Raw genomic sequence first — 26,028 nt, forward strand, 5'->3', positions numbered from 1 at the left:
CTGGAGAACATTGAGCATACCAACATTTGTGAGGGAGGAGGGGGACATAAGATACATATCTGGAAAACTAATAGCTGAATACTTGCGAAATTTGATGAAAAAGGTCAACCTACAGATCCAACAACTTCAGTAAAACCCAGGATAAAAAACGAGAACGACACCTAGACATTTTACAGTCGAACTGTTGGGAAAATCTTGAAAGCAACAAGAAAATAGGCCCATAAGACTTATCTCATAGAGGAGCAATATAATTGTTGATTTCAAATCAGAAACAATAGGGCCCAGAGGCAGTGGATGACATATTTGAAGTCTGGGAAGAAAAGGAGCTGTCACTCAAGGATTCTATATCCAGCAAAACTGCCCTTCAAAGTAAAGGCATTCCCAGACAAAGGCAGAAAGCTTACTGCTAGCCAGCTATCTGAAAAAGGTTCAAAGACAGCCCTACAGGCTGAAAGGATATGACAACAATCACTCAAATTCACTGGAAACAAATGGTAAGTTTTTAGGAGACTAGGAATATATCTGTCTTCTATTATAAGACACAAAGCAATGATAACACTTGAATTTATAGTGTATATGGATGTGATGTGTGACAAAAGTAGGATGTTGGGGGAAGGAAATAACAGCTATAGCATAGTAGCTTATGTTACCAAATTAAGTTGACACTAAGCTAAGGGAAACTAACAAAGTGCATATTGTAGTCCCTAGAACAGCCACTAAGAAAACACCCCAAAAGTATAGTTAGAACGTCAGAGGTGGCCCCACTTCCTAAATGGCAGGCAGCACAAGAACTGTGGACCTGTCTCCTGCTAAAACCACCACAACCGGCAAAAATGATTTCAAAACACCCAGTCAAGTCTGTGAGATTCGCCCCGAGAACATTGAGCAAATGAAACATTTACTCAGTGTTTCTTCATTTATTCAAAGTGCACTCAGTCTCAATAGCAACAGCCTGTGGCACTGAGCCACGGCGGGGTCCCCTTGCCTCTAGGTCAGTCCGGGATGAATGGCTGTGGCCAGGAAGATGACTGCGTTCCCTCTCCTCCATTCCCCTCCGCTCCCAGCCTCCTCAAGGTGGGCGGGCCACAGCCTCTCATCCCCACCAGCTGAGCAGCAGAGATGAAATTCAACCTGGAGCGGGACCTACCATGAAAACAGATTACTAACATCAGGACTAGGGGCAGGGACACAATGGGGCCGGGAGGAAACGAGGTGATGGGAATGCTTATGGCCTTGATGGTGACCTCCTGGGCGTGTACTCACCCCCACTCACCAACTCGTGTAAGTTAAATGCGTCTCTTACATGCGAATTACACCCACGGCTTTGAAAACAATCCGCTGGCAACAGCCATCAACAAGTAAAATTCTTGGGTTAAACTTAACAAAAGCAGTGCGGATCTTACACTCTGACGACTACAAGACATTGAAAGAAAGCCAAAAGACCTCACATCCATGGATTGAAAGACACTATCGTTAAGATAGATGGTCACTGTCCCAACATTGACCCATTCAATGCAGCGCCTATAAAAACCCCCGCCAGCTGGTCTGCGAAGTTGACCAGATGATCCTACAATTCGTAGAGCAACTCCGGGGACCTAAAGCAGCGAAAACAATACCGGAAAAGGAAAAGGCAGTCGGGACGCCCACGGCCCTGACCTCTGAGCCTGCAGAACCCAGCCGTGAAGACCCACGGGCACAAAGCGGGGCACACAGGCCGGGGGGTCGGGCGGGGGGCCGGGGAGCCGGGGAGCCGGGGCCGCAGGCGGCGCCCCTCCCGCGGGAAACGCGTCTCCCGGCAACCGCGCCGCGGCGTCACTTCCTGCCATTTAAACTCCGGTCCCCGCCGGCGTCGCCGTGTCCCGCGTCCGGCCGCGGGCTCGTGGGCGCTCGGGCTTGGCGAAGCGGCGGCGTCGGTCGGCTGCGGCCGGACTCGGGGCGATGGCGGCGGCCGAGTCCGCGAGCTCGGGGCAGCCGGCGCCGCCGGGCCAGGCTCAGGGCCCGCGGCCGGCGCAGCTCGGGGGCCCGGCGGGCGGCAGCAGCCGGCACGAGAAGAGCCTGGGGCTGCTCACCAGCAAGTTCGTGTCGCTGCTGCAGGAGGCCAAGGACGGCGTGCTGGACCTCAAGGCGGTGAGCGCGGGCGGCCGGGCGGGGAGGGCGCGGGGAGGGCGCGGGGCCGGGCGGGGAGGGTGCGGGGAGGACGCGGGGCCCGGCGGGGAGGGTGCGGGGAGGACGCGGGGAGGGCGCGGGGCCGGGCGGGGAGGGCGCAGGGTGGACGCGGGGAGGGTGCGGGGAGGGCGCGGGGCCCGGCGGGGAGGGTGCGGGGAGGACGCGGGGCCCGGCGGGGAGGACGCGGGGCCCGGCGGGGAGGGTGCGGGGAGGGCGCGGGTAGGACGCGGGGAGGGTGCGGGGGGGACGCGGGGAGGGCGCGGGGCCCGGCGGGGAGGACGCGGGGCCCGGCGGGGAGGGTGCGGGGAGGGCGCGGGGCCGGGCGGGGAGGACGCGGGGAGGGTGCGGGGAGGACGCGGGGAGGACACGGGGCCCGGCGGGGAGGGTGCGGGGAGGACGCGGGGAGGGTGCGGGGCCGGGCGGGGAGGGTGCGGGGAGGGCGCGGGGCCCGGCGGGGAGGACGCGAGGCCCGGCGGGGAGGGTGCGGGGCCGGGCGCGGGGAGGACGCGGGGAGGACGCGAGGCCGGGCAGGGAGGACGCGGGGAGGGTGCGGGGAGGGTGCGGGGAGGACGCGGGGCCCGGCGGGGAGGGTGCGGGGAGGACGCGGGGCCGGGCGCGGGGAGGGTGCGGGGAGGACGCGGGGCCCGGCGGGGAGGGTGCGGGGAGGACGCGGGGCCGGGCGCAGGAAGGACGCGGGGAGGACGCGGGGCCGGGCGCCGCCACGCCGCGTGACCGCTGGGCCGGCGGGCGCCGGCTCCACAAAGGCCGCGCGCCTTGGGCCCTCGGGTCGGGGCTGGCGGGGCCCGGGGCCTGCGCCGGGGAACGGCGTGTCCCGCTGCCGAGAAAGACTGACCAGCAGCGGGGACGCCTGGGCTCGGCATCCCCTCCGCGCTAGAGCGCGAGTAGCAGCAAAACCCCTTCCTCGCCCACTGCTCGTCGTTCCGGTGGTCGCGAGGGGCTCCTCGGTGGGGCTGCATCTGGCACCTGATACAGGTTTGCCGTCCCACGCAAAGAGCACGTTTTGTCACGCTCACGCGAGGCCGTGGACGCGCCCGCAAGCCGTCCTGCTCCGTGGCTCCGCAGGCTCCCTGCGCGCGCGCTGCGCCTTCGGCTCCAGCGCAGGGGGCTGTTGTGTCCACCCAGTGACTTGGCGGCTTCGGGCAGGAGTCGCAGGGGTGCCCGGCGCGCAGGAACCCCGGTGGGCGGCCACTTGAATGAAGTGGAGCGGGGCACCCAGCTTCCGTAAGAACCCGAGCTGTAAAACCGGCCGGAGAACAAAAGTGCCCAGGAGGGCGTGCTCACTGCGCACGCCGGGGGCGGTGCCCCTGAACCTGGGCCTGCGCTGGGGGGTGGTCGCAGGGGGTGGTCGCAGGCCCCGCCTGGCCGCAGACGGGCTGCATCCCCTGGGCCGGGGCTGCAGAGCCACCAGCACCCTGCAGAGCTAACTCCCTGCGCGCAGGGCCTCGGACCCGCCCGGGGCTGGGGGCCTCCAAGGCCCCCGCCTCCTCCTGGACGCGGGAGGTGCGAAGTACGCGATGCTGAGTGGTCTGAATTGTCCTGCTTGATACAAACGAGGCATGAGCCGCCTGTTTTGCGTTCAGGGAAGTGGAGTCCATGATTTCTTTTCGAAGTGTTATCCCTGGAATTTCCCCCACCTTTGGAAATTCCTTGTTCTCTGCTTCTCCCCACAGCCCCTTCCTCGCTCCCTGAACTGCTTTCTAGCACATACAGATAGTATTTAAACCGTCCTGAGCCAAAATGGATTCTGTTTAAGGAATGCCCAGGAAGTCATGAGGTCATCAGAGAACGGGTGTTCCAAACACAGCTTGCAAACCATGATTCAAAACCTGGAAATCCGACCTTAGCCTGTGACTTCAGTAAAAGCAACCAGGCAAGTTTGGGGTTTTCCAGATAGAACGGAACCCTGAGGGCTGGCTCGGAGGGCTTCACCCTCCCCTGCCTGGAGTACCACGAGCTGTGCCCTTAAGTCCTTTGGCTTCCTGTGTCATCTGTGGGAAATCATGGGCCGTGGGCAGGAAGTCGGTTTCCTACTTCCTCACAGCATTGACTCATTCATCCTGGAACTTTCCTAAAAGTGCAGAGGTGTCTGCAATAACATTATGTCATTATATTAATGATGTTTTACTCCTAGAGGACAGTTTATCATTCTTTTTCACACATATGTGGAAAACAGTGTGTTCTTATTTACATATATTTTTCATTTATTTGCATACATACATATAAAATCTTACACATGTAAAAGTCTTACATTGAAATCTTTCCAATGATGTTTCTTCTGGTGTACCATAGCAAAAGGTCGTTCTGACACTTGCCATTACATGCTGAGAATGGACTAACCCTGACAATTACAATTTCCTCTAATGTGAAATTATCAAATCACATTGCTTCTTATATTCCTACTTGGGGGGGAGGTTATTTCAGCATAAGTTATTGATACTTTTGAGTTATACACTTGATATATTTTAAGAAGCAGTTAATGGAATATCACTTTTGTGAATATCATGAATATAAAAAATTATATCAGCCTTCACATCCAAATGTTTTGGAAATCCATAAAATATCCAAGACCACATAAATGCTATTTATTATATATATTATATATAAATGCTCTATATTCGTATCATATACGAACATAATGGCTGTGTCCTCTTGATGCATTTCTTGAGTAAGACAATAAAAGTGAAGTTCCATTTTAAAAGCTTATGCAGAGTTTATTAAAAATCAAAAATAAAAACTAGAATAAATAGCCTGTGCATTGCAGAAATACTGAGTATAGTTTGGGGCAGTGAAAGCGCGGAGGTGTTTTTAGGGTAGAGAACTTTGGGGCAGAATGCTGAGTGGGAATTAAACAAATAACTGTGTTGGAACACCCTCCCTACTCACCTGATCTGGCACCCAGCGACATTTCTTTACCCAAAGATAAAGAAAATATTGAAAGGAAGACATTTGGATGACAGTCAGGACATCAAGGGTAATATGATGACAGCTCTGATGGCCATTCCAGAAAAAGAGTTCCAACATTGCTTTGAAGGGTGGACTAGGCACTGGCGTCAGTGCATAGCTTCCCAAGGGGAGTGCTTGGAAGGTGACCATAGTGATATTCGGGAATGAGGTGTGTAGCACTTTCGCTAGGATGAGTTTGCAAACTTAATTGTTGGACCCTGTATATATAATGTTTTGGTTACTGTTTATTGTTTTTTAATCAGTAAATAAATGGAAATGAAGATCTGCTTTTCAGACCATTTTATACGCTCTCGAAGAAACCACCTTTGGACCACTAGTACTTGAATAGCTTTTGCAGTGCAGTATGTCCTTGGGAACTTCTGACCCATTTGTTTAAACTTTTGAAGTTATAAAAGCACATTTGAAAATATTTTGCCACAAATTTATTTCATGAATATATAATTAACCCCAAATTACACCTCATTATTCATTAGCTTTCTGAATCTGTTTCCTATGAAACCGGAAGAAGGACACGGACTACAAAGCGTCAGGGAGTGTTAAATTAGGTGACATTTGTGGGAGACCCTACAACACGGTTAGTTACCCCGTTACTGCCTAATAAAAGGTTCTGAGCTGTGGGTTGACATCAAGCATTCTACATTTTAATTATCTTTAACAGTGTTTGAAATGAGCTAAAGTTAGTGTAAACCTTCCCGTGAGACAGATAGACAGCATGTCAGGGGCACAGTGGAAAGTGGGTTCATGCTGCTCTTTTTAGTTCTCACTATTTCGCAGGCAATCTTCCTATGTCACTTGGGGTCCTTCTGTCTTAATCTCAGGACCCGTCACTGCATGTGTGTGTGTGTTTGTAACCGATGGATCGTGTGTGGTGCTCTTGCACACTGGTTTGGGATGCAGGCGAGTTGGTTTCTGAAGCCCAGCAGCTCAAGCCCTAAGAGCAGGGGTCCTGGCAGAGAGGCAGGGAGCCGCCGTGCACGTGAAAAACTTCTGTGCAGTCTCATGCCCCATCACAAGACCATCCGTGAGCAAAGGGCTGCAACTAATCCTAACTGACGAAGCCCGCTCCCTCCCGGAGCTCACACGCATTTGTTCAAGTGCCGGGCGGGGCCCAGGACAGTGGGGAAAGCCCGCCCACCCGCGGCAGCCCGGTCTGTGCCCTCTCAGCGCTCCTGGTTTGTGCTGCCCACCGTCACTTTGTTCCCTGTACACCAGTTTGCTCACCGATGGTGACGCATTGCGACTAGAGGAAGATGTGTTGTGGCGCGAGGGGTGCTTTAGTTTTCCTGAACAGCTGAGCTGGTGTGGTACCGTTAGAGGTTTCCTTTATGGCTGTATAGGGCAAGTGCTCTAACAGCAAACAGAACCTTTTCCCATAAACTTGATGTGCTTATCCAGCAGCCGCTGTGGCAGTGTGCGGTGAGGACGTGCCCTCTGTGCCCTGCCTGCCCCTGCAAAGGGCCGGCCTGGGTCCAGTGCTTGCTCCCGCTGTCCTGGAGGAGACCTCACAGTCCTGCTCTCCTCTCCGCCGTGATCCACCCCCTGTCCCTTCACTGCCCCCTACGCCCACTGAGGAGAAGACAAAATGCAAGCAGAAGGAGATGCCTTGGCCCTCCCCTGCCTGTCTGCCACCGCGTCTGCGCCACCCGGCACTCTGCTGGCCTTGCCCGTGTCCGGCCCTCGGCGTGGCCAGGTCACCCCCTGCCCGCCTACAGCCGTCTCTTTAGCCGTTGTCCCTTCTCTCAGACGTGGCCTCACTTTCCGCGTCTTCCCTCTCTCTGCCACATGCCACCTCTGAGTGCACAGGTCCCCTGCCTAACGACCCGAGTGACTGCCCAGTGGTCACCTGGTATTTTTGGATGCTGGAACCGACATTTCACTTCAGGTGCCTGCCCAGTGCCGTGAGGTGAGCAGTAGCTGTTGGTTGCACTTGCTCCCGTGGCAGGCGGGTCCGGAATCAATGAGGTAGTGATGCCCCGGGACAGCTGGTCACCAGGGGTGCGAAGCTAAGTGCTGTTAGGTCATCCAGGCAGCGAGCCGACGGTTGTCGGTGAGGACGGAGAGGCGCTTTGTCCTGGTGGCCCGCAGTCGTACGGTGTGGCTTCTGTGGTCTCATCCCCTCTGAAGGAGAGCCTTCGGGTGCCCTGTTTGCTGAGGCTCTGTTTGTTCTCGTGGGGAACACGTCAGACGTGGGAGCGGGACCCGGTGAGAGGGGCTGCAGCATTCCTGCATTCACTCAGACAGGATGACTAGAAGTATCTTTGTGGATCTCACTTCCCGGGAGTGAGGCGACCGCGCTCCTGCATGCCGTTGGCCAGCACCGCCTCCTCGCTGGCGTTCGTGTGGGTTTGATGCCGTGGGTGGGGGTGGCATGATCCATTCGTCACGTTCATTGCGAGTTTAAAAAGTGCAGGTAGTGTATTTCAAGGTGGGACACTGGGTGTATAATTCAGAATTTCTCTCCAGCTATCTTGACTTAATTATTTAGAAATCGCTGAGATACAATTCTCCAACGTTTCAAAAGAGAATTAAGGCCGTGGTCTTTAGACAAGACTTAATAAACAGACATCAGATGGGAAATGACGTGGGCAAGTGATTCACGCCCGGCCAGGGTTAGTCCAGAAGGTGACATGAAGTATTCTTAGTGTGTGTGTGGGGCGGGGGCTGCTATGTGTCATGACCTCTTCATTTTTTTTTTTCGTCCCAACATCTGCTGGCGTTTAGCTGGAATAATTTCTTTGGTATTCGCAGGGTATGAGAGCTGCTTTGAATGTACCCAGCTATTGTTCCCCAGCAGCTGACTGGGTCAGATTTGGGGTGGCTTCTCATGCTGTGAACTTCATAACCAGCCCTTTTTGGCTTTCACGTATGAATTGTAATCTATTCCATTGTTCTTTGTTCTCCCCCACCCCACCCTTGTTTAAAACAGGCTGCAGACACTTTGGCTGTGAGGCAAAAGAGAAGAATTTATGATATCACCAATGTCTTGGAAGGAATTGACTTGATTGAAAAAAAGTCAAAAAACAGTATCCAATGGAAGTAAGTTACAAACCAGGATTCTCTTCTGAAACCTTTACTTTTCTCCCCAGTGCTCTGTGAATTCTGACCTTTCTGCTTTGTATTAATATCTCTCCCAAGTCCTCTGTTTCAGCCCCCACTGGAGTCACTTTTCCCTGGACCTGCCTCTGGGCTTTTGTATAGGTCCCTAGATGTCACTGCTGCCTTAGGTGGTTTGCTCTCTTTGCCATTTAATTGACACTCTTAAAATGCAAAACTTATGTTCTCCCTCAAGCCACTCATCTGGCACACCCTGCATTCTGCTTTGTATTATTAACCCTTCTTTAACCCCTTTCTGTTTATCTGCCAATTAACTAATATAAACTTGAGAACAGGAACCACGTCTTAATGTACTTTCCACATCATAGTTGATTGAAATGCATATTGTCGTTTGGTAACTGTTGTATGGCTGTGTGTTTGAATGTGACAAATACTGTCTATTTTTTGCATTTGTCCCCTTTGGCCTGAATTTTTGTCTTTTTGTTGCCAAAATCCCAGCAAAATATTGAAAGGTTACAATTTATTTTACCTGCATCTCGGTCTGCCTGTGAGACTCCCAGGTGTGACTCTTTGGCTGTGACCTCGTTTTGGTGCCTCCGTCACCAGCCCGACCTTCCAGGTGACAAAAACCACTCTAAAACATACCGAGAATTTTTGTAATTTGACTGTTCTTGCCAAAAAGTTGTGTCAGCCGGGGCTGTTCATAGGTATGGTGTTGAAATTTTCTAAGCATTTGAATCCTTGGTTTTTAGGAGAGTGTAAAGGTTTTTATTACTGTGGAGCTCAAGTGACATTAAGCTGGGTCTGACCCTGGGGCACTAATTCTCGTCTGTTTGAAGAGGTGTAGGTGCTGGTTGTAACACTAAAGAGGTCATAGACAGACTAAGATGCCTTAAAGCTGAAATTGAAGACCTAGAAATGAAGGAAAGAGAGCTCGATCAGCACAAGCTGTGGCTACAGCAAAGCATCCGAAATGTGATGGAGGATTCCATCAACAATAGATATCCTTTCAAATAAGTGGTGCGCGTTCTGGACGAATAGCTACAGGGTATGTATCTCTGTAGCACATTCCTGCAGGCTGCAGGCCAGGCACCTTATTCTACTGCTTTTAGAGATTTCAGTTTTGCAAGTGGATGTAACATTTTAGTTTTATAACACGTTCCTAATCATTTCTACGAGTATTTGCAAATGTTCCCTTTTTAAGTTAGGTGGCGCATTTGTTAGCATCATCCTGTGCTGCATTGAGAAAAGCAGGTCCACGTACTTCCAGCCCATCCTGATGGGCTGTAACGTGCCAGCCCACGTGCTCAGGGCCCTGCGGCCACTCCAGGTCATTGTGCCGTGTGTGAGTGCACTTACGCCACTGCGTTCCATGTTCTGACGTCATAAAACTCCAGCGACTCGCCACGTTTTGAACTTTGGTTTCAAAATGAAGTATCATGGGCCTGTCATCAGTCCTGGACACTTTTCTGCCTGATAGTAACCCGAAGATGGTGCTTACTGGAGGGTGGGCTTCCCGGGGAGAGGGGGTACCTATCGTATCATATGGGGGCGGAAAAACAGAAGTGAGCTACTCCGTGTTTCTTAGTCACTGTTTTCTTAGATTCGGTGATGCTCTCGATTTGTGCTCTCCATTACCTGTACTCCTGGGCAACTTGTAAACTACACCTTATCTTGCCCCCCTCATGGGCTTCGATTAGTGGCTACGATCTAGTGTTCAGGTTGTCTTTGGTGCGCAAGTCCACGGTCTCATTGTTCTTTCCTCACTGTGGATCTGAGCTCCCGAAAGTTGGGACCTGGGGTTTCCAGACTATATTCTGTGGAGCCCCAAGATTCAAACCAGTGAACCAACTGGCCTTGGGCCTTGCTGCACGGCTCTCCAGACTTTGGCCCCTCCCGGTTCCCCAAACATGGCCAGGATGGTTCTCAGGGTGGGGGGAGGCTTACATGCTGTAGCGTCCTTTTCCCCACTGGAATCCTTCCCCTCAAAGCCCACCTCCTTGACAAACGTGTTTACATGTGTCTCCCAAGGGGCCTCAGATGTCACAAAAATCAGAGTGGCTTCTTAGAGCACAGGATGGACCCTCTGAGGGACCTTTATTTGATTGTCTTGACCTTTTCAGACTAGACTTCTTTTTTAGCTGACCATGTGTGACAGTTGCTCCTCCCTCCCCCAAACATTTGGTCACCTTGCTTATTTGGCCTCAGATGTAATCTCATTGGAAATACCTTGATACACGTTCTTTAACTCTTACGACAGTACGTTTTCCTATGTGACTCATGAGGACATCTGCAATTGCTTTCATGGTGAGTACTGCTAGCACAGTTTTTCTGGCGTCCCTCCTCTGATCAGTCTGTTAGGCACAGAGTGCCCCAGAAGCCCCCTGCGCTCGCCCTGCTTCATTATTCTCAGGAATGTGGAGAGTTCGTCTCCGTCTGCAGTGCAGAACCCCGTTCTATCCCTTGCTCCATGTTCCCCCCTTGAAATAACAATATAATGTGTTAATAATTAAAAGAGTGGGGCTGCATTCCCGTAATTATATATAGCACAACATGAAATTGTGCGTACGCATTTATATTTAATTCTGTGTGACCTAGTACAAGGTGTCTGATGCACATACAAAAAAGTCGACCAGGCACCTCTCCAAGTGGACTTTGACTCGCCCCCTGAGGCTGCTGGTGACACGCGTGCCTGGGGCCCTACTTGGCCTTCTCCGAGAAGGTTTGGGGAAGTGTTCATCTTCAGCAGAGAGTGCTGCGGAAATGGCTTCCCAAGTAAGCTACAATAGCTCACTTCAGCTCCAGATTTCAATGTGTCATATCTGACCTCTAGTGTCGCCAGTCATTTAAGTAGTTTAAATATGTCGAGTAAACAGTGTTCTTTTAATTGAAGCTAAAAGGTTTCAAGAATCTCAGACTTTACATGAAACTGAGTGGAAGCAAAATTGAGCTAAATGTGTTAATGAGAATAACAACTCTAACACTGAGTATTTACCCTGTTCTAAGAGCTACTAATACATCTTTTACATTATTTATCTTCAGAACAAACCTACGCAGTTAGTTATAGTCCCCCATTTTACAGAAGTAAGACCCACAGGCCACAATCACCAAGCCTGGTGTTCGAACCCAAGCGTCTGACTCCAGAGCCCACTGTGTTCTAGGATTGGCAGTGTTTTCTCAGATTTAAAAATCTTTCTTTCTTAATTTGTTTTGACCAGGTGATACACTTTTGGCCATTCAAGCACCTTCGGGAACACAGCTGGAGGTCCCTATTCCGGAAATGGTATGTGAAATGACCTGTTAAAATTGGTCTGCTGTCCAAGAGGAACAGATGTATTTTCTTTAGCTGAAATGAGCTAATTGTATGTAAACACTTTCAAGGAGTCCATTTGAGAGGAGTATTACTGAGATTGTGTCTTCAGTACTTTGGTAAAATTGCAGATGTAACTGAATGAATTATTGAACATTTTACTTTTTTTATTTGATTTGATTTGAGCTAGAAGATATCAAATCAGACAGTGTTTTTTTTTTGGAATATTTAGTTCCTTTTTATTTTGGGTAGTTGTCAAAGTGGTCGATATAGTCAATGATAATAGTCAATAATCTTAAAAAATCAATTTGACTGTATAACTGATAGGACAGTCCTGACTGAGGAAAAAGCTCAATTTAAATATCAATGTCTTGCTTTAAATTAGGTCTTTTAAAAAACATTCTGGGTTTTTGACTCTGTGCCGTGTGTGTGTGTGTGTGTGTGTGTGTGTGTGTGTGTGTGTGTGTGTGTTGGGGGTGGGGGGGTGTATAGATAAGTTTCACGAGAGTAGCTGTTGGATTCGCAGTTCCTAAAACTGATTTGAAAGCTATACCAACCAAAAAGGGGGGGTAGGAAAAGATTACTGTTATCATCCTCCTCCTGCCCCAAGCTGTTCTAGAAGTTTGTATTTACGCATAGTATGATGGGCTTCTGACGCCGTAGGGTACAAATAACTTTCTGAAATGCAGGGACTTGCCCCTGGAATCTCTGTAGGAAAAATGAGTTGTCTTTGTGCCTCCTAAGCGGGGTAGAGGAGTTTTGCCTTGTGAAATAGTTGCCATTTAAGATGGCGTTGAGACGACCACACCCACGCCTGGGACGGGTCCACACAGATGGAGACGGCGTGAAGTGCCCACAGGTCTGGTTGCGTTAAACGTGGAAGGTTGCCAGGGTTCTACAACTGAGCTTTTCATCATCAGTATTTGACCAGAGCTTACTTTTAGGGGCAAGTGGCTAGAGCCCTCAATATCCCATACTGCTCTTTGTCTCTACTCTTGTGTTTTGCCATAATGCCTTTATTTTCTGTGGATTTAGTTAGTCCCTGGTAGCTCTGCCTTATTTTTAATATTAGAGACTATTCATTTGCTTATCATACCCAATAACTTCAAAGGGTCAGAATGGACAAAAGAAATACCAGATCAATCTAAAGAGTCATTCGGGACCCATCCACGTGCTGCTTATAAACAAAGAGTCCAGTTCGTCCAAGCCTGTAGTTTTTCCTGTGCCCCCACCCGACGACCTCACACAGCCTTCCTCGCAGCCCTCCACGCCCTTGAGTCCACAGAAGGCCAGCGCGGCCACTCAGAGTCTGCCTGAGCAGCACGCCTTGGAAAGAAGCCAGAGTCTGCAGCAGACAGCGGCCACAGACTTACCTGCAGGTGGGTCCCGAGCCTGGGTTTAGAGTCGAGGGGGGAAGTGTGGCAGCCGTGGTAAACAAGCTGGGGAGCTGTTCTGAATGTGTGGTTGTGCTGGGACTGTTATCTGACCCTGGCGGCAAAAGGGTAAGCTGAGTTTAATGAACACGTGTTCATTCAGTGTCTCTGTGCCCAGCCCTGGGAAAGGTTTGATAAGCAAAAGTTAAAAACAGATGTCTTCTTATATTCTTTATTGTTGTATATTATGTGATTGTAATTATATGTTTACTACTGCAATTTGTTTCTGATGGTGCGTAGTTTTCAGGCACACGTAATCTGACTGTATACTCAGAAACATCCGGGGGTCAGCGGAGTGTAGGTAAGATCACGTGTGGAACCGTGAGTGGAGCAAGGGGACAGGATTTAATGGGCCCGATGAGCCGGTTTCCCTGGGGTTCCGTTTTCAGCAGCGAGCCCCCAGCCCCCGCGTTCCCTACTGGCACGTCAGCTTCTTATCCAGGTCTACTTGGCAAGGCTGTCTCTTCGTAGCTGTAGGGTGGATCACTGACATGTGTCCTGAGCCTTTAGACAGTCACCCGTGCCGCCTGCCTCTCCCTCCGTCAGTCTTCATTGCTCTGCTTGGGACTTGGAAAGCTGACTTTTATAGAGTTGACAAGTCTCAGCTCCAGTTTCGGGAGCGCGGCCTTCCCAGTTTCCCTGTGGAATGAAAATAGTTCAAACTCCAAAAACCGGACATGGGCGTCAGGGCCACCTCCTGGATGTATAAGCGTCCTTGTCCCGTCTTGCCCGCTGGTCACACGCTGGGTCCCTGGCGACCCCTCGCTGGTGCCAGAGCAGGGCTTGTGCGGTGGCTTCTCAGTGGTGACAGTCACGCCTCCAGATGTGTATCTTGGTGCAGCTTCCCGTTGCCATTCGGGATGTCCTGCAGCATGGCCCCCGCTCGGGGAGCTGACACCAGCGGAGACAGGCCTAGCCGCGCACGGAGGCTCGTGCACCTCCTGCACCCGTCCTTCCGCCTCTGCGCCCCGGGACGCACTCCATCCCAGGGCCCTGCGGACGCGCAGCGAGGAGCAGCCCAGGCCAGTGTAGGGGTGCGTGCAGCGGGGCGCTCTCTGTGGCCTAACTCAGTACGTCAGCCCCTCTAAGCATTCAAAAGGTTTCTGTATCTGGTTTGGTATTTGGAAATAGTAAGGGAAGGAATTTGGGGCCACATTAGAGAGATCATGGGATGTCGGGCTAGTTGGGGCTTAGCTGACACGAGTGAGGGCTTGTGGCCGGGCAGTGACACGCGCGCACAACGGGAAAGGTGCCCGGGGAGCAGGTGGCAAGGCCGGAGGCTGGCGGCTAGGTGTCTGCAGTTTCGCGCCTCGGAGAGAACAGTAAGACTAAGATGGGGTGAGGACAGCGGGGTTGGGAGGAGACACAGAGGACACCTGTGAGAAGTACTGGGGAGGCAAGCTGAGTAACACGTGACGCGTGAGACGCGGAGTGAAGTTCCCAGGACTGGAGGCGGTGTTGAAGTTGAAGGTTGGCGGACGAGGAGAACTGCGGTCCCACACTGACCATAAAACCAAGGGCCGAGTTTTGGGAGGATGTGTGCGTTGGTCTGCGTGTTGTGTTTGGAGGCTGAAAAGTAACAAGCACAGAGCAGGTGCTGGTGAAAACGACCTGGCCACAAATCCTAGTGCTTTAACTGTGTACTGTTAACCAAGCTGATGTTTACATATAACTGTGTTTAAATAGAAGTGCCTTTTACTGTTAAAATCTATGAACAGAAATGTAACAAAACTTTCTCACATTTCTGTGTCCAGCGGCATCTATTAGTGGAGATATCATTGATGAGTTAATGTCTTCTGATGGTGAGTAGTTTAAAATTTGACTAACTGCCTTCATTGTACATCAGCAGTGCTTTTCTAGAATTGTAAGTGGCACAAAGCACACTGAAGAACCTATACTTTTTAACTGCTTAATGTACTATAACAGTTCTTCTTAAAAAAAAAAAAAAAATGTCCTTTAATAACTGTAGTAAATCATAGGCCTCCTTCAGCATTTTACTTTACCTGCATTTCGGGGGAGAAGAACCCATACGGGGGCACTTACCCTGCACAGAAGAATAAACTTCTAAGCTGTTAGCACACTAGCCCTTTTCACTCCTGAAGAACTGGGCCAAGAAGAGTAAAACAATCTAAGTCAACAACAGGTAATCTGAAAACCCAGCTCTGTAAATTACCCCCATGGCCACTTTCCAGTTGTCAGAGTGAAGTCACTGAACTCTTGCTAACACTGGCTGTGTCGTCATCTGACCTGAAATGCAGCTGCACTACTGTGACTACTCTGACAGTAACTCCCTGAGCTTCACCTTTCTGTAAGTTCTTGGGCTCAGAGTCCTGGCTCCTGACGTGGCCGGGACCTACAGTGGCAGATGTTCAGTTAGCAAACCGTACGGTCACCACTTGGGTTGCTGAAGTAGCAGAGAACAGCAACACATTTATCAACTTATATCTAATTCCTACTCTTTTCATAGTGGCTTGTATAGCAGAACAGAGAAAGTACTTTGACCCGTGTTTTTGAATCATGTATTTCAGTGACAAGTTCAGCCAGTAAAACTTCTAACCTCTATTTCTCAAGCTAATACCTACAATCACTATAGTCAATGCAGAAATTATTTTAAACAAGTCTTTCAAAATATACACTCAGCACAAGTCATTAATTTGATCATTACATTTCCTATTGTGTATTTTTTCGTTCTTACGTAACACAGGAAGCAGAATTTATATATGGATGGATATATTGGAGGGTGTTTTATGTTAAGCATCATTACACGTATGGAGAAACCATCGCTAACATTGAACCTATGTTTTGCTTGCAGTGTTTCCTCTCTTACGGCTTTCTCCTACCCCAGCAGACGACTACAACTTTAATTTAGGTGATAATGAAGGAGTTTGTGATCTCTTTGATGTCCAGATACTGAATTATTAGATTCCATGGAGACCCGGGACTGTTATCTACCTCTAACTGTGTAACATTTTAGACTTTTAATAACCTAAGTATTTAAAATAATGAATGTAACACCTTTTTAGTTCACTGATTCTGAAGTGTTCTTCCCTAGTACTTTCTTTTTTTACTTCACAAAATTTCAACCATAAAAACAAAGGTGAAAAAGTGATTTAGTTCCCACCCCCACCCCCAAGTAATTGCATTCTGGAGTTTTCCAAGTCTGAATCCTTTTGATTTTTCCTCTTGAGAGGAAATTTAAAGTAGACTTAAGGTCGCCAAAAAACAAAACGGTTGGCCAAGGACGCCTCACCTGTTTGTCTTACGTTTTTACTGCCACGAAACTGCCCATGTTTGCGTGTGCTCCAGTGCAGACCCGCTCACTGCCACGTACAGAGTGAAGGGTGGGAACAGGATCTGTTAACTCTCAGTGAACACTTGGTGAAGTGCCTTCTGTTTCCGCACTTTAAGTTTCTCACATTCGGTTGACTTCTGACATTCCACTTTCCTTGATTTTAGGAAAGACCTGTTTATGTAGTTGGTTTTTAAAATGTGCCAATGCCTGTACATTAACAAGATTTTTAAAAATAAAGTTGTATAAAACATTTAATTTATTGGTCTTTCGTGGGACTTGACGCCTCACCAGTGTATTACAACTGAGCCATTAACCTTGTGGCCTCGTCAACATTGAGTGCTTCGTTTTCCTGACGCTGCTGAGGAATCTGGAGGGAGGAAAGTATGAGACGGCTCTGTGAAATTCAAGTAACAACACTGAACAATGACAAAGATGATCTATTACCCAGTTTAATTTCCAGTCAGCCCCCTGCAGCTAGAACATTAAATTCTGATTTTAGACTCCATGTTTTAGGGTCTGAATATGACTGAACCTGCTCCACACACTGCACAGCCACGTACAGCAGACAGGCAAGTACTAAAATTACATTCAACTCACAGGCTTGGAAAAGCTGGAGTTTAATTCATTAGCCATAACAGAAAGAGATGATTTCTACTCACCAGCTGTTTCTGCAGAGGTTCAAGGGAAAGGCCTTTTGAGAAGTGTGCAAGTTCCTTTTGGATATCTATAAAAGCTTTATTCACTCTCTTGACTTGGTCATCATTCGCAATGTTTATCTTTAAAAAAAGAAAGCAGTAATTCATGATCGCATAGCTATTAAGGATAGAATACATTCAACCTTAATTGAGCCTTATTAAACCCAGAAATCTTAAAAAACGTAACCATACCAACATGCGGGAATGATTCACAATAACTCTTGTAGTCTCACTGGGACATTTTAGACAGGAGGTTCTGGTTTTAAAACTTCAGAGTCATGTGGCGGTGCCCCATCCGCTGACTTGACTGGCATGGAGCCGAAGTGGGCACCAGTCTTTGTAGGCGACAGAGCCATCATCTTACCTGAGCCGAGCGACCTGCGTCCGCTGCCTTTAGCGTCCCGCTAACAGTACCTCTCTGAGCCCGTCCTTGATTTTCTTGCCTTGACGGCAGCCCCTGGCAATCTCAGAACAGCCCCCGCCTGGCAGCCCCCTCTCTTGCATCTAAGCCGTGGGGGGGTGGTCCTGTTCCTCGTTGCTGCTCCCAAACCATGTCTCCTCCAAACCTCTCAGCCTCCCTGCACTCCTGACCAGGACGTCCTGACAGCCCTTTCCTCATCGCTGTCACCTGCCAACACTGACGACTCGCCCCTTCATACAAGACCTCAAACCTCAGCTCGCTGACCTCTCTTATGCCTGGAGTCACTGCTCAGTAGCTTCAACAAAAGTCTAATCCTACGGCCTCGGGATGGCCTCAGGTGCTCTCTGCTGGGACTTCACTTCCTCCCTCTGCCATCACTGCCTGGACATCAGGGGCCTTCGCACTGGCTCTGCCTGGAACAGGCTGCTCCCAGCACGTCCCAGCTCTGCATTACGAGCTCCTCATCATTCAGTGTCAACTTCGGAGACAATTCCATGGAACACTGACCCCACACCCCCATCTATCACCCAGTTTTAGTTCCTTTATAGCTTTTCCAAAGTCATAAAACTGCTCGATCAAAAAGCTTAACTCACCGAGGTGACACAAACTGAAAAATAAAATGTTACTTTTCTATGGACGATTATGATAATTACTAAGTCCTGGAGAGCTGACTCCACCTACTACATAAACTTACAAACATTTTCTTAAAGAACGTACTTAATCTTGATGAAGAAATTTCCCAAATATTTTGAAGTAAAAACAAAGAAGATAAACTCTTTTATAAATTGTGCATTTACGAAACAAAATACTGTATTTTTATTTCACAGGTTTTTGTTTGCATTCCACATTTTCAGATAATAAGTTACTGAGGAGAAAAATGGGTGCTGCCTGACATTCCACGTCCTGGCTCTGTTGAGAGGTTCTTGAATATATTTGAGTTCAGAGTAAGAACTGGTTCTCCTACCATGTTTTTTATGATTTTTGTGCTCTGATAAACCTATAAAACTGGTAATGTGGAGCCTCAGACATTTACAGTTAATTTTCTTTTTGTACATTTGGATCAAGAAGGGGATGTTACTTTTCTCCATTTTTTTAATCCAATGTTTAAAATCCTCTTGCCTTTGTAGAAAAGGCTAAGGACCTGTTTTAAATAATAGCATTCAGTTTTCCAGCAGCTTCACCAGTGTACTTTGCTTGTAAAATATAAAGTCAGAGTGCTTCACTAATAGTACTCACCTTCTTAAGGTTTGTGGTAACTGGTTTTGCTTTACTTTTCACCTTAAAGTGTTTTTGGCTGGCTATGTGAAACACGGTCCTGGACTTGGGCCCTCTCCGTTTGTTTTTGGCCATGGTCTGGGAAAGAAAGAAAAGGAGCTCAGTTAAGCTGCCCAGGTTTATGAACGGTACATCAATTCAAGTTTTTAGAGTAAAGATACCAAGTGAATTCAAGAAATTCTAACTGCTGATTCTTTTTAATGTGGCTGCGGGCATGACCCTTTGCCCCATGTCTTTGGCCCCTCCTAGGTTTTCTGCTATGCAGAGGAGGCCTCTAACTCTAATGCATCGCCAGCACCTGGTCCATAGAAGCGCCACATTAAATTCTGCTGGTGAACCCATTAATATCATCAACACACTTGTGTTTTTAGCTCTCTGCTGACAACGGAACCATCACCGTCTATCCTGCTAGTTCTCATGCCATTCTGGTTCCGTCACACGCTAGGACTGACTCCTGTCTCCTTCCTTTTTCATTCCTTTTTCCTGGCCCCACGTTCTCTCCTGTGTGCACCTCCTCCAAATCAGTCCTTAATCCTGCACTTTCTACTTTCCCCCTCCCTGAAGTTACCTTCACAACTTTCATATCAGGTCTGTGTGAATGGCTCTTGCTTGAACCTTTAAATACTTTTTGTCCTGTAGTTAAACGTGCACTAAGCCTGTAAGTTGCACATTAGACATATCTCTCAAATCTGTTTTTAACGATGCATGTGAAAAAGTTTTAAAAATACTAATATTTAGGATTTATGGGGCTTTTACTATATGTACAAGCACTATGCTAACGTTCTATGTGCTTTAATTTACTCTCACAACAACACTGGTGTGATACTGTTTTCTCCCCATTTTACAGATTTAAAAAAAAAAAACTGATGCAAAGATAAAGTCATTAGCCCGCGGTCACACTGCTGGTAATCACAGAACGCCAGGATTCAAAGCCAGGCGAACTAGGCCCAGAGCCAGACCCCGCTAGGTGACATGGCATCCCACGTACAAGTGACAGCGCAGTCCGACACGTGACGCGGCACTGCCTGCTTCAGGATCGGGTTCCTGCTCCCGTCCCCAGTCTACCTGGTTGGACCATGGGTGGGGCAAACCATACCCAGGGACCAGATGCGGTCAGGCACCGACCTTTGTAAATCAAGTCTTATTAGAACTCAGCGACGTCCACTTAGTTCTGTGCCTTACGGACGCTTCCCCGCCGCACCTTCGGTCCGCAAAGGCGAGCCTGTCTCTGTGCAGCCCCTTCAGAAAGGTCGCCAGCCCGTCTTGAGCCACGCGCGTCCCACGCCACCCGCGCAGCGCTGGGCAGTGAGCGGCCCGAGGCCCCCGACACGGGGCGCGGGCTGCCACCCCGTCCACGCGCGGCCCGGCAGCGGATGCTCCGAGTGCACGCCGTGCACACTCCCTTTCCCCTTTGCTCGCAGTGTGTGTGTCGCCTGAAACACCCCCCCAGTGTCGCCGCGGGCCCCCCCCTGACGGACACAGCGGCGCTTCTCCACCCCGGCACGCACGCCCACCTTACGGAAAGGAGCGGAAAACACACGGGACGAACCCCCGAATCAAACAACCACATTCTCCCAGGAGTCACCACGATCCAACCCCGCGTCTCGTCGCTCGTCGGTCACCATCCGCGGGAGAGCAGCGGTGCCTACGCGCAACGCCACAAATGCCAGCGCAAGACACGTGACAGCTGCCGTCACGGGCAGCTCGCCAGCGCGGACCCGAGAAGGCTCGTGGGAAGGCGACGCCCCGGGGGGGACGGAGGAACCGGGGCCGACGCCAGACGCCACCGAAACCGGGTCCCTGGCGAGGGCGGAGGCCCCGGGCCCGGCGCGTCGGCCCGGGCGGCCGCAGGCAGCGAGCGGCAGACCCGAGCCCCGGAAGGCAGCGGCGCGAGGCCCGCAGGCCCGCCCCGGCCCCCGGAACGTCCTACTAACCTCTCCCCAGACCTCCGCAGGGTACAACTCGTGCAGCCGCTTCTGCTCCGGGGGACGCCACCCGCACGCGCAGGATCCCGGAAGTTCCGGGGGACGCAGCCAATGACAGGTCCTCACCCACGTCGTGGTTCCGCCCACAGAGCAGAGCCCCGCCCACGATCCGGTTTCCGCCCCCTCACGTAGTCCCGCCCACAGGACCCGCTCCTGGCGAGCCCCGCCTCCGAATCACAGCGACGCCCCGCCCACCACTGGAAGTCCCGCCCCCAGCATCCCTGGCTGGCGCGGGATTGCGGTCCGCAGGGCTCCGGGGAGCTGGGCTTGTTAGAGATGCCGCCTTGTCATCCACCCAGGAAGATGGGAAACGAGCTGTCGCCCTCAGTCGCTGCTCCGGCTGTGCCCTCGCGCCTCGCGACGGTGTCCAACAGGCGAGGAGCTGAAACGTGTTTCTCAGGGTGAAATGTTTTCCTTTTCCTTGCTTCCAAAGCAGTGTCTGACAGCTTGGCAGGGGCGCAGGAACATATAAAAACGTGGGCAAACACGTATCGAGGAACTTACAACACTTAGAAGAAACATGTTCGCCTCCCGGTTGGGGGTCTGTGCGTCTATGCCCGAATGCAGACGTTCTGGGTTGACTTTTCTCGAAAATTGACTCAATTCTTGCAAGAGCATCCCTGCAGTAACGCAGTGTTCACAGGTGTCTCTGCTTAGTCTGTCCAGGTCGTAGGAAAAGCCAGGTGTTAAAGAAATGTGGAAGTACTGAGATGTTCATATGGCATTTTATGTTGAGAATGCAGATGGTTAACCCTTTGTGGTGAAGGAAAATGACTCATTTCCACAAGATGTGGGTCACAGGCGTCAGCTGTTCACTCTGCATATTCTGTCACTCAAATATCAGACGACTTGCATGTATGCTTGCTTGTCTCTCAACTAATGCACACACTCACTCTTCAGGGCCCGGGTCCCTTAGTCAGTCACGTATGTGTTCCCACCCAGGATGCGGCATTTCCAGCGCATGGGAGGTGTGAAATAAACAGTGGCTGAATGACAGTCCCTGAAGTGTAAAAAGTAGGCAATGGATTGTAGCCAGTCCATTAAAAATGACTTTAAGGCTCCATCATCTTGAGCACGACTGAAAAATACCTAAAGGAACCCTTTTTGTTCATCTTCCTGCAGCTCTGCTCCTTAAAGGGATCGGTGCTTGACAACTGTTTTCAATTTAAGGAAGCAGGTTTTACCCAGAGTAATCCCCTGGCCAAATGCCTAGAACTTCTGAACTTGAACTAATGACAGTCACAAAGGAGGGCTTGCATATGAAATCACTGAAGGTTAAGAACGGTCACAGACATATCACAAAGGCCATAAAAATATTCAAAGGGTACATGAAGTCCTTTTACATCTTTTATGAGGCTTGGTTAACATGCAAGTAATGGTTAAAAATTACAGGAATTGTGAAATATTTAGCAGGTGCATGTTTAAAACTTGGCAACGGTGGAGGAGGCAGTGTTTTACTATGTTAGGATTTGACACCCCAAATTTCAGCAGTGTTTAGAGCAAAAAAAAGGAAGGGCTGCTGTGCTTTGTAATTATCAAGTGTACTTGATAGGTAAACATTCAAGCTGTCTAAAGCTCAACAATGATTCTGTTTTTCAATTGAAATTGTTATGTTCAGAGTCTACACAGACCAAAGTCACCAGTTTTTGACTCTCTTCTTTGTGCTGTGTTATAAGAACCCTGTTGTGCTGAAATTTTGCTAAGAATTACTATGATGAGTACAACCTAACATGCTGAGAACTCAAAGTCCTCACAAGTGTTTGCCACCTTAAAAGCTGGATAAATTATTAGAAAATGGGATCAGAGTAAACAGAACAAAAATGTGGAACGTAGGGTTTTGGTGATGTCTTCTTATCTGACAATCTAAGGGACAAAATGTGTGGCTCGGGTTTCTGAAAGTTGTAATCTGAGACATGACTTGAGAGGTGATTCACTGGAATTAGCCTTTCAATTTTGGTCTGAGAATTCTCCCCCTGGCTTGCAATCCAGGGCATTGAGCAAGTCGTTCAGCCCCTTTGGGCCTTCGTGCAATCTCTGGGGCGATCTCCCCTGGGCAGTTTGCATTATGCAACCCCCACCTTAAGATAACCTTAGGAATGGGAAGCTACAGCAATCCAACCCCCATGTGGTATCAGCTCTGTAAAATCAACACTTTCCAAATGGTACATTCCTGTGGTTAGTAAGTCCCAGCTGCACAAATCATAGGACGTGATGAGTGAAGGAAATGGAGCTCACCTGGAGAGCACCTCGGACTTGGGACTCTGCAGACTGGGGCTGTGTCCCCTTTGTTTGTGTGGCTTGCCTTGCTAGGTAACTGGAAATCTTGTTCATCTCAGTTTCCTGCCCAGTGAAAATTAGATGAAAGTAGCTGCTTGGGTTGAGTTGACATTTAGACTTTCTAAGAAGAAGACTTGGGGAAATGTGCCTTTCAGACAGAGTCTGTGCATGTGCCCTAATAAAACAGTATCAATTCATACTTCGATTCTTCCTTAACATGTTACTAAACTAATATTTTTATGACTGGAGTTATAACTTACAGGTGCTGCTCATAGCACACTGTCTAATGCACTGAGAGGAGAGCCCATGAAGCATGCTTTGCTACAAACGAAGCTCGAGCTGGATTGAACTCGTTCAAGAGAAGTACGCGTAAGCTCCGTATCTTTGGTCAGAATTCCTGGGTTCTCTGGTCAGTGCTCATCTTTTAATTGTACTTGATGGTTGGGGACATGGATACAGGGATTCCTTGTTAAGTTGAAAACCCACAAATAGTGATAAAGGGTTATTTAGCGAGTGAAAGGATTTACTGATTTGAGAAAGTACATGATTTCTGTCCCTCCAAATTTTTTTGAAAAAACAAAAGTAAAATGTACAGAAAAGAAAATGTAAAGATAGCATCACCAGCAGAGAAACATCCCTCCACTCAATTCCCCTGTTACTGACTGAGACATCTGAGGGTCCATCACTGCCGCCCAATGGCTTCAGCGTTCATCGCCTCGTCTTCCCAGCACGTCATTGCACCTACAAAAGTCACCATCGCTTCACCAAGATCACCTACATGCTGCGTCTGTCCACATTTCTCCAACTGACCCCAAAGCATCTATTCCAGCTTTCTTCCCAATGTAGGATCTTGAGGGCTGCACATGGTGTTTGGTTTTTACATATCTTTTGTCTCTTAATCCTAAACTGAATATCCTGCCCTCCAATAACCTTTCACCCAGAAGTTCTAGCTCCCATTACTGATCCTTGTCTGAACCAACTATTACATTGGATGTGCAAAAAAATGGTTGTTTTAAAATTCCATCATTTCATCTGTATTCAGTAGCTGGCATTCTCTCATAGAGAAGCTTTCTCTCTCTCTCTCTCTCTCTCTCTCTCGCTCTCGCTCTCGCTCTCGCTCTCGCTCTCGCTCTCTCGCTCTCTCGCTCTTGTTCTCTCCCTACTCAGGGATATTTGGGGGGAAGGAAGTTATACTCTATTACAATTACTATTCTTTTCGATGGCCAAACTGTCCCAAATTTGTACGGGACCTCCTACAAGCTAGCTCATGAGTGTGTTGTGTATCTGACATAATCTTATTAATTTTTGTGGGTTTACTTTGTTTTTGAAAAAAAGACTATTTTTTAAGAGTAACTAGGTTCACAGCAAAACTGAGAGGAGGATACAGAGATCTCCAAGCAGCCCTGCCCCCACCCATGCTGTCTCCCCATTATCATCACCCCTCCAGTGGTACGTGTGTTACAATAATGACACATCATCATGCCCCAGAGTCCAAGGTTTCCACTGGGGTCACTCTTGGTGTCTTACGTTCTGTGGGTTTGGACAGATGTGTAGTGACATGGGTCCACCATTATGGCGTCACACAGAGCTGCCTCTCTGCCCAAACATCCTCTGTGCTCCCCTGTTCAGTCCCCCCCAGACCCCCAATCCCTGACAACCACTGATCTCTTTACTGTCCCCACAGCTCTGCCTTTTCCAGGATGGCACAGAGTTGGAAGCATGCAGTGTGCAGACTGTTCAGATTGGCTTCTCTCACTTAGTCACATGCATCTAAGTTTCCTCCATGTCTTGTCATGGCCTGATAGCTCGTTTCTGTCTAGTGCTGAATGGCATGCGCTGTCTGGATGGACCCCAGTTTATGTACCCATCACCTTGTGAAGGACATCTTGCTTGCTGCCAAAATTTGGCAATTCTGAATAACAATAAATATAAACATATGCGTGTAGGTTTTTATGTGGACGTAAGTTCTCAGCACCTTTGGGTAAATACCAAGGAGAGTGACTGCTGGATCATATGGTACAAGTATGTTTAGGTTTGTGAGAAACCAGCAAACGGTCCTCCAGAGAGGCTGCACCATTTGATTCCCACCGGCACTGAGTGAGGGTTCCTCCCGGCATTAGGTGGTGTCTGTGTCTGGATTTGGGCCATTCCAATGGGTGTGCAGTGGGACCTCACTGTCGTTTCAGTTTGCATTTCCGGATGACACGTGATGCTGAGCGTATCTTCATGTGTTTATTTGCTGTCTTTCTATCCTCCTTGGTGAGCTGTCTGTGAAGGTCTTTGGGCCATTTTTTAATCAGGTTGTTTGTTTCCTTATTGAGTTTTAAGGTTTTTTTTATATATTTTGGATAACAGTCCTTTATTATATGTGTGTATTTAAATATAAATATATATATACATTATCTTCTGTGATGAAAGTGAACCCAGATCAGACCTTATTCTTAAAACTTTGGCTCCTATTATATTATATTGGCATAAATGAACCCAAGTGTTCCAGAGAATGTGGGTGAGGGAGGCCGGGCCTTTCCTTGAGACGCAGGAGCATGAAGTGCAGTGGTTAGTGCTGTCGGGAGCCATTGTCTCCGGGGGGTTCCAGCCGCATTAAGGACAGAGGTACGGGCTTCTTGCACTGGGGGGTATTTGGGCCACATCTAAAGACGAGTTCAATTTGAACCTTATTTAGTGGTCCCTAAACAATGGGACTTGCAATTACCACCTATGTGCTGCTGTGTGGCCCCCAAGAGAAGCTGAAAGACCACAGTGAAACGGCCACCCCCCGGCCTTTTACGGAAGGTTCGTGCCCATGAAGAAGCTCTTTGCATTATTTTGTCCATAAGTAACACTGCGCAGTTCAATTCTAGATTTCAGATTGACCCAAATCGAAGCCGTAAGCAGCCGGGACAGTAATTATACTCCTGGTGGGTCACACTCCTTCTGTTTTCCCTGGGAGCCCAGCGTACCCACTCCTCCGGGAAGGAAAGTCAAGGCCCCGTAGCCAGTCCACAGCGGCGAGCATCCAGGGAAAGGGCCCGAGGACGCTCCTGCCCGCGGGGCGCACAGGGCGGGTAACGTGGGGACCCGGGATCAGTCCCCGGCCGTGGCCCCCGCACTCCCGAGCCACAGCCTGCAGAGGGT

The 26,028-nt window shown here is 49.3% G+C and overlaps 2 protein-coding genes across 11 annotated transcripts; one reads left to right on the plus strand and one right to left on the minus strand.

The window, feature by feature from the left end:
* Positions 1-1,837: 1,837 nt before the first annotated feature.
* On the plus strand, positions 1,838-15,900 carry E2F5 (E2F transcription factor 5). 2 transcript variants are annotated; one of them, XM_081071149.1, is made up of 8 exons: positions 1,838-2,127; positions 8,078-8,187; positions 9,045-9,206; positions 10,469-10,512; positions 11,424-11,488; positions 12,627-12,894; positions 14,703-14,750; positions 15,761-15,900. In XM_081071149.1, exons 1-8 carry the CDS (start codon positions 1,939-1,941, stop codon positions 15,868-15,870), a joined length of 996 nt encoding a protein of 331 aa, XP_080927275.1. In that variant the 5' UTR covers positions 1,838-1,938; the 3' UTR covers positions 15,871-15,900. The 2 variants fall into 2 exon arrangements, with proteins under 2 accessions (XP_080927275.1, XP_080927276.1); XM_081071150.1 differs by lacking the exon at positions 1,838-2,127 and adding an exon at positions 3,930-4,057.
* On the minus strand, positions 13,106-20,666 carry RBIS (ribosomal biogenesis factor). Of its 9 annotated transcripts, XR_013994814.1 has the most exons (7): positions 20,566-20,636; positions 19,757-19,870; positions 18,593-18,709; positions 16,900-17,016; positions 16,529-16,607; positions 16,199-16,411; positions 13,114-14,517 (listed from the first exon to the last, which is right to left on the minus strand). XR_013994814.1 is itself a non-coding variant. In XM_081071155.1 (6 exons), exons 3-5 carry the CDS (start codon positions 18,704-18,706, stop codon positions 16,536-16,538), a joined length of 303 nt encoding a protein of 100 aa, XP_080927281.1. In that variant the 5' UTR covers positions 18,707-18,709; positions 19,757-19,870; positions 20,566-20,636; the 3' UTR covers positions 13,106-14,517; positions 16,529-16,535. The 9 variants fall into 9 exon arrangements, 5 of the variants coding, with proteins under 5 accessions (XP_080927281.1, XP_080927280.1, XP_080927277.1 ...); XR_013994812.1 differs by lacking the exon at positions 19,757-19,870 and having other exon boundaries at positions 13,106-14,517; positions 20,566-20,666; XR_013994813.1 differs by having other exon boundaries at positions 13,106-14,517; positions 19,757-20,614.
* Positions 20,667-26,028: the final 5,362 nt, after the last annotated feature.

This window comes from Rhinolophus hipposideros (assembly GCF_964194185.1).
Source record: "Rhinolophus hipposideros genome assembly, chromosome: 13".
NCBI lineage: Eukaryota > Metazoa > Chordata > Mammalia > Chiroptera > Rhinolophidae > Rhinolophus > Rhinolophus hipposideros.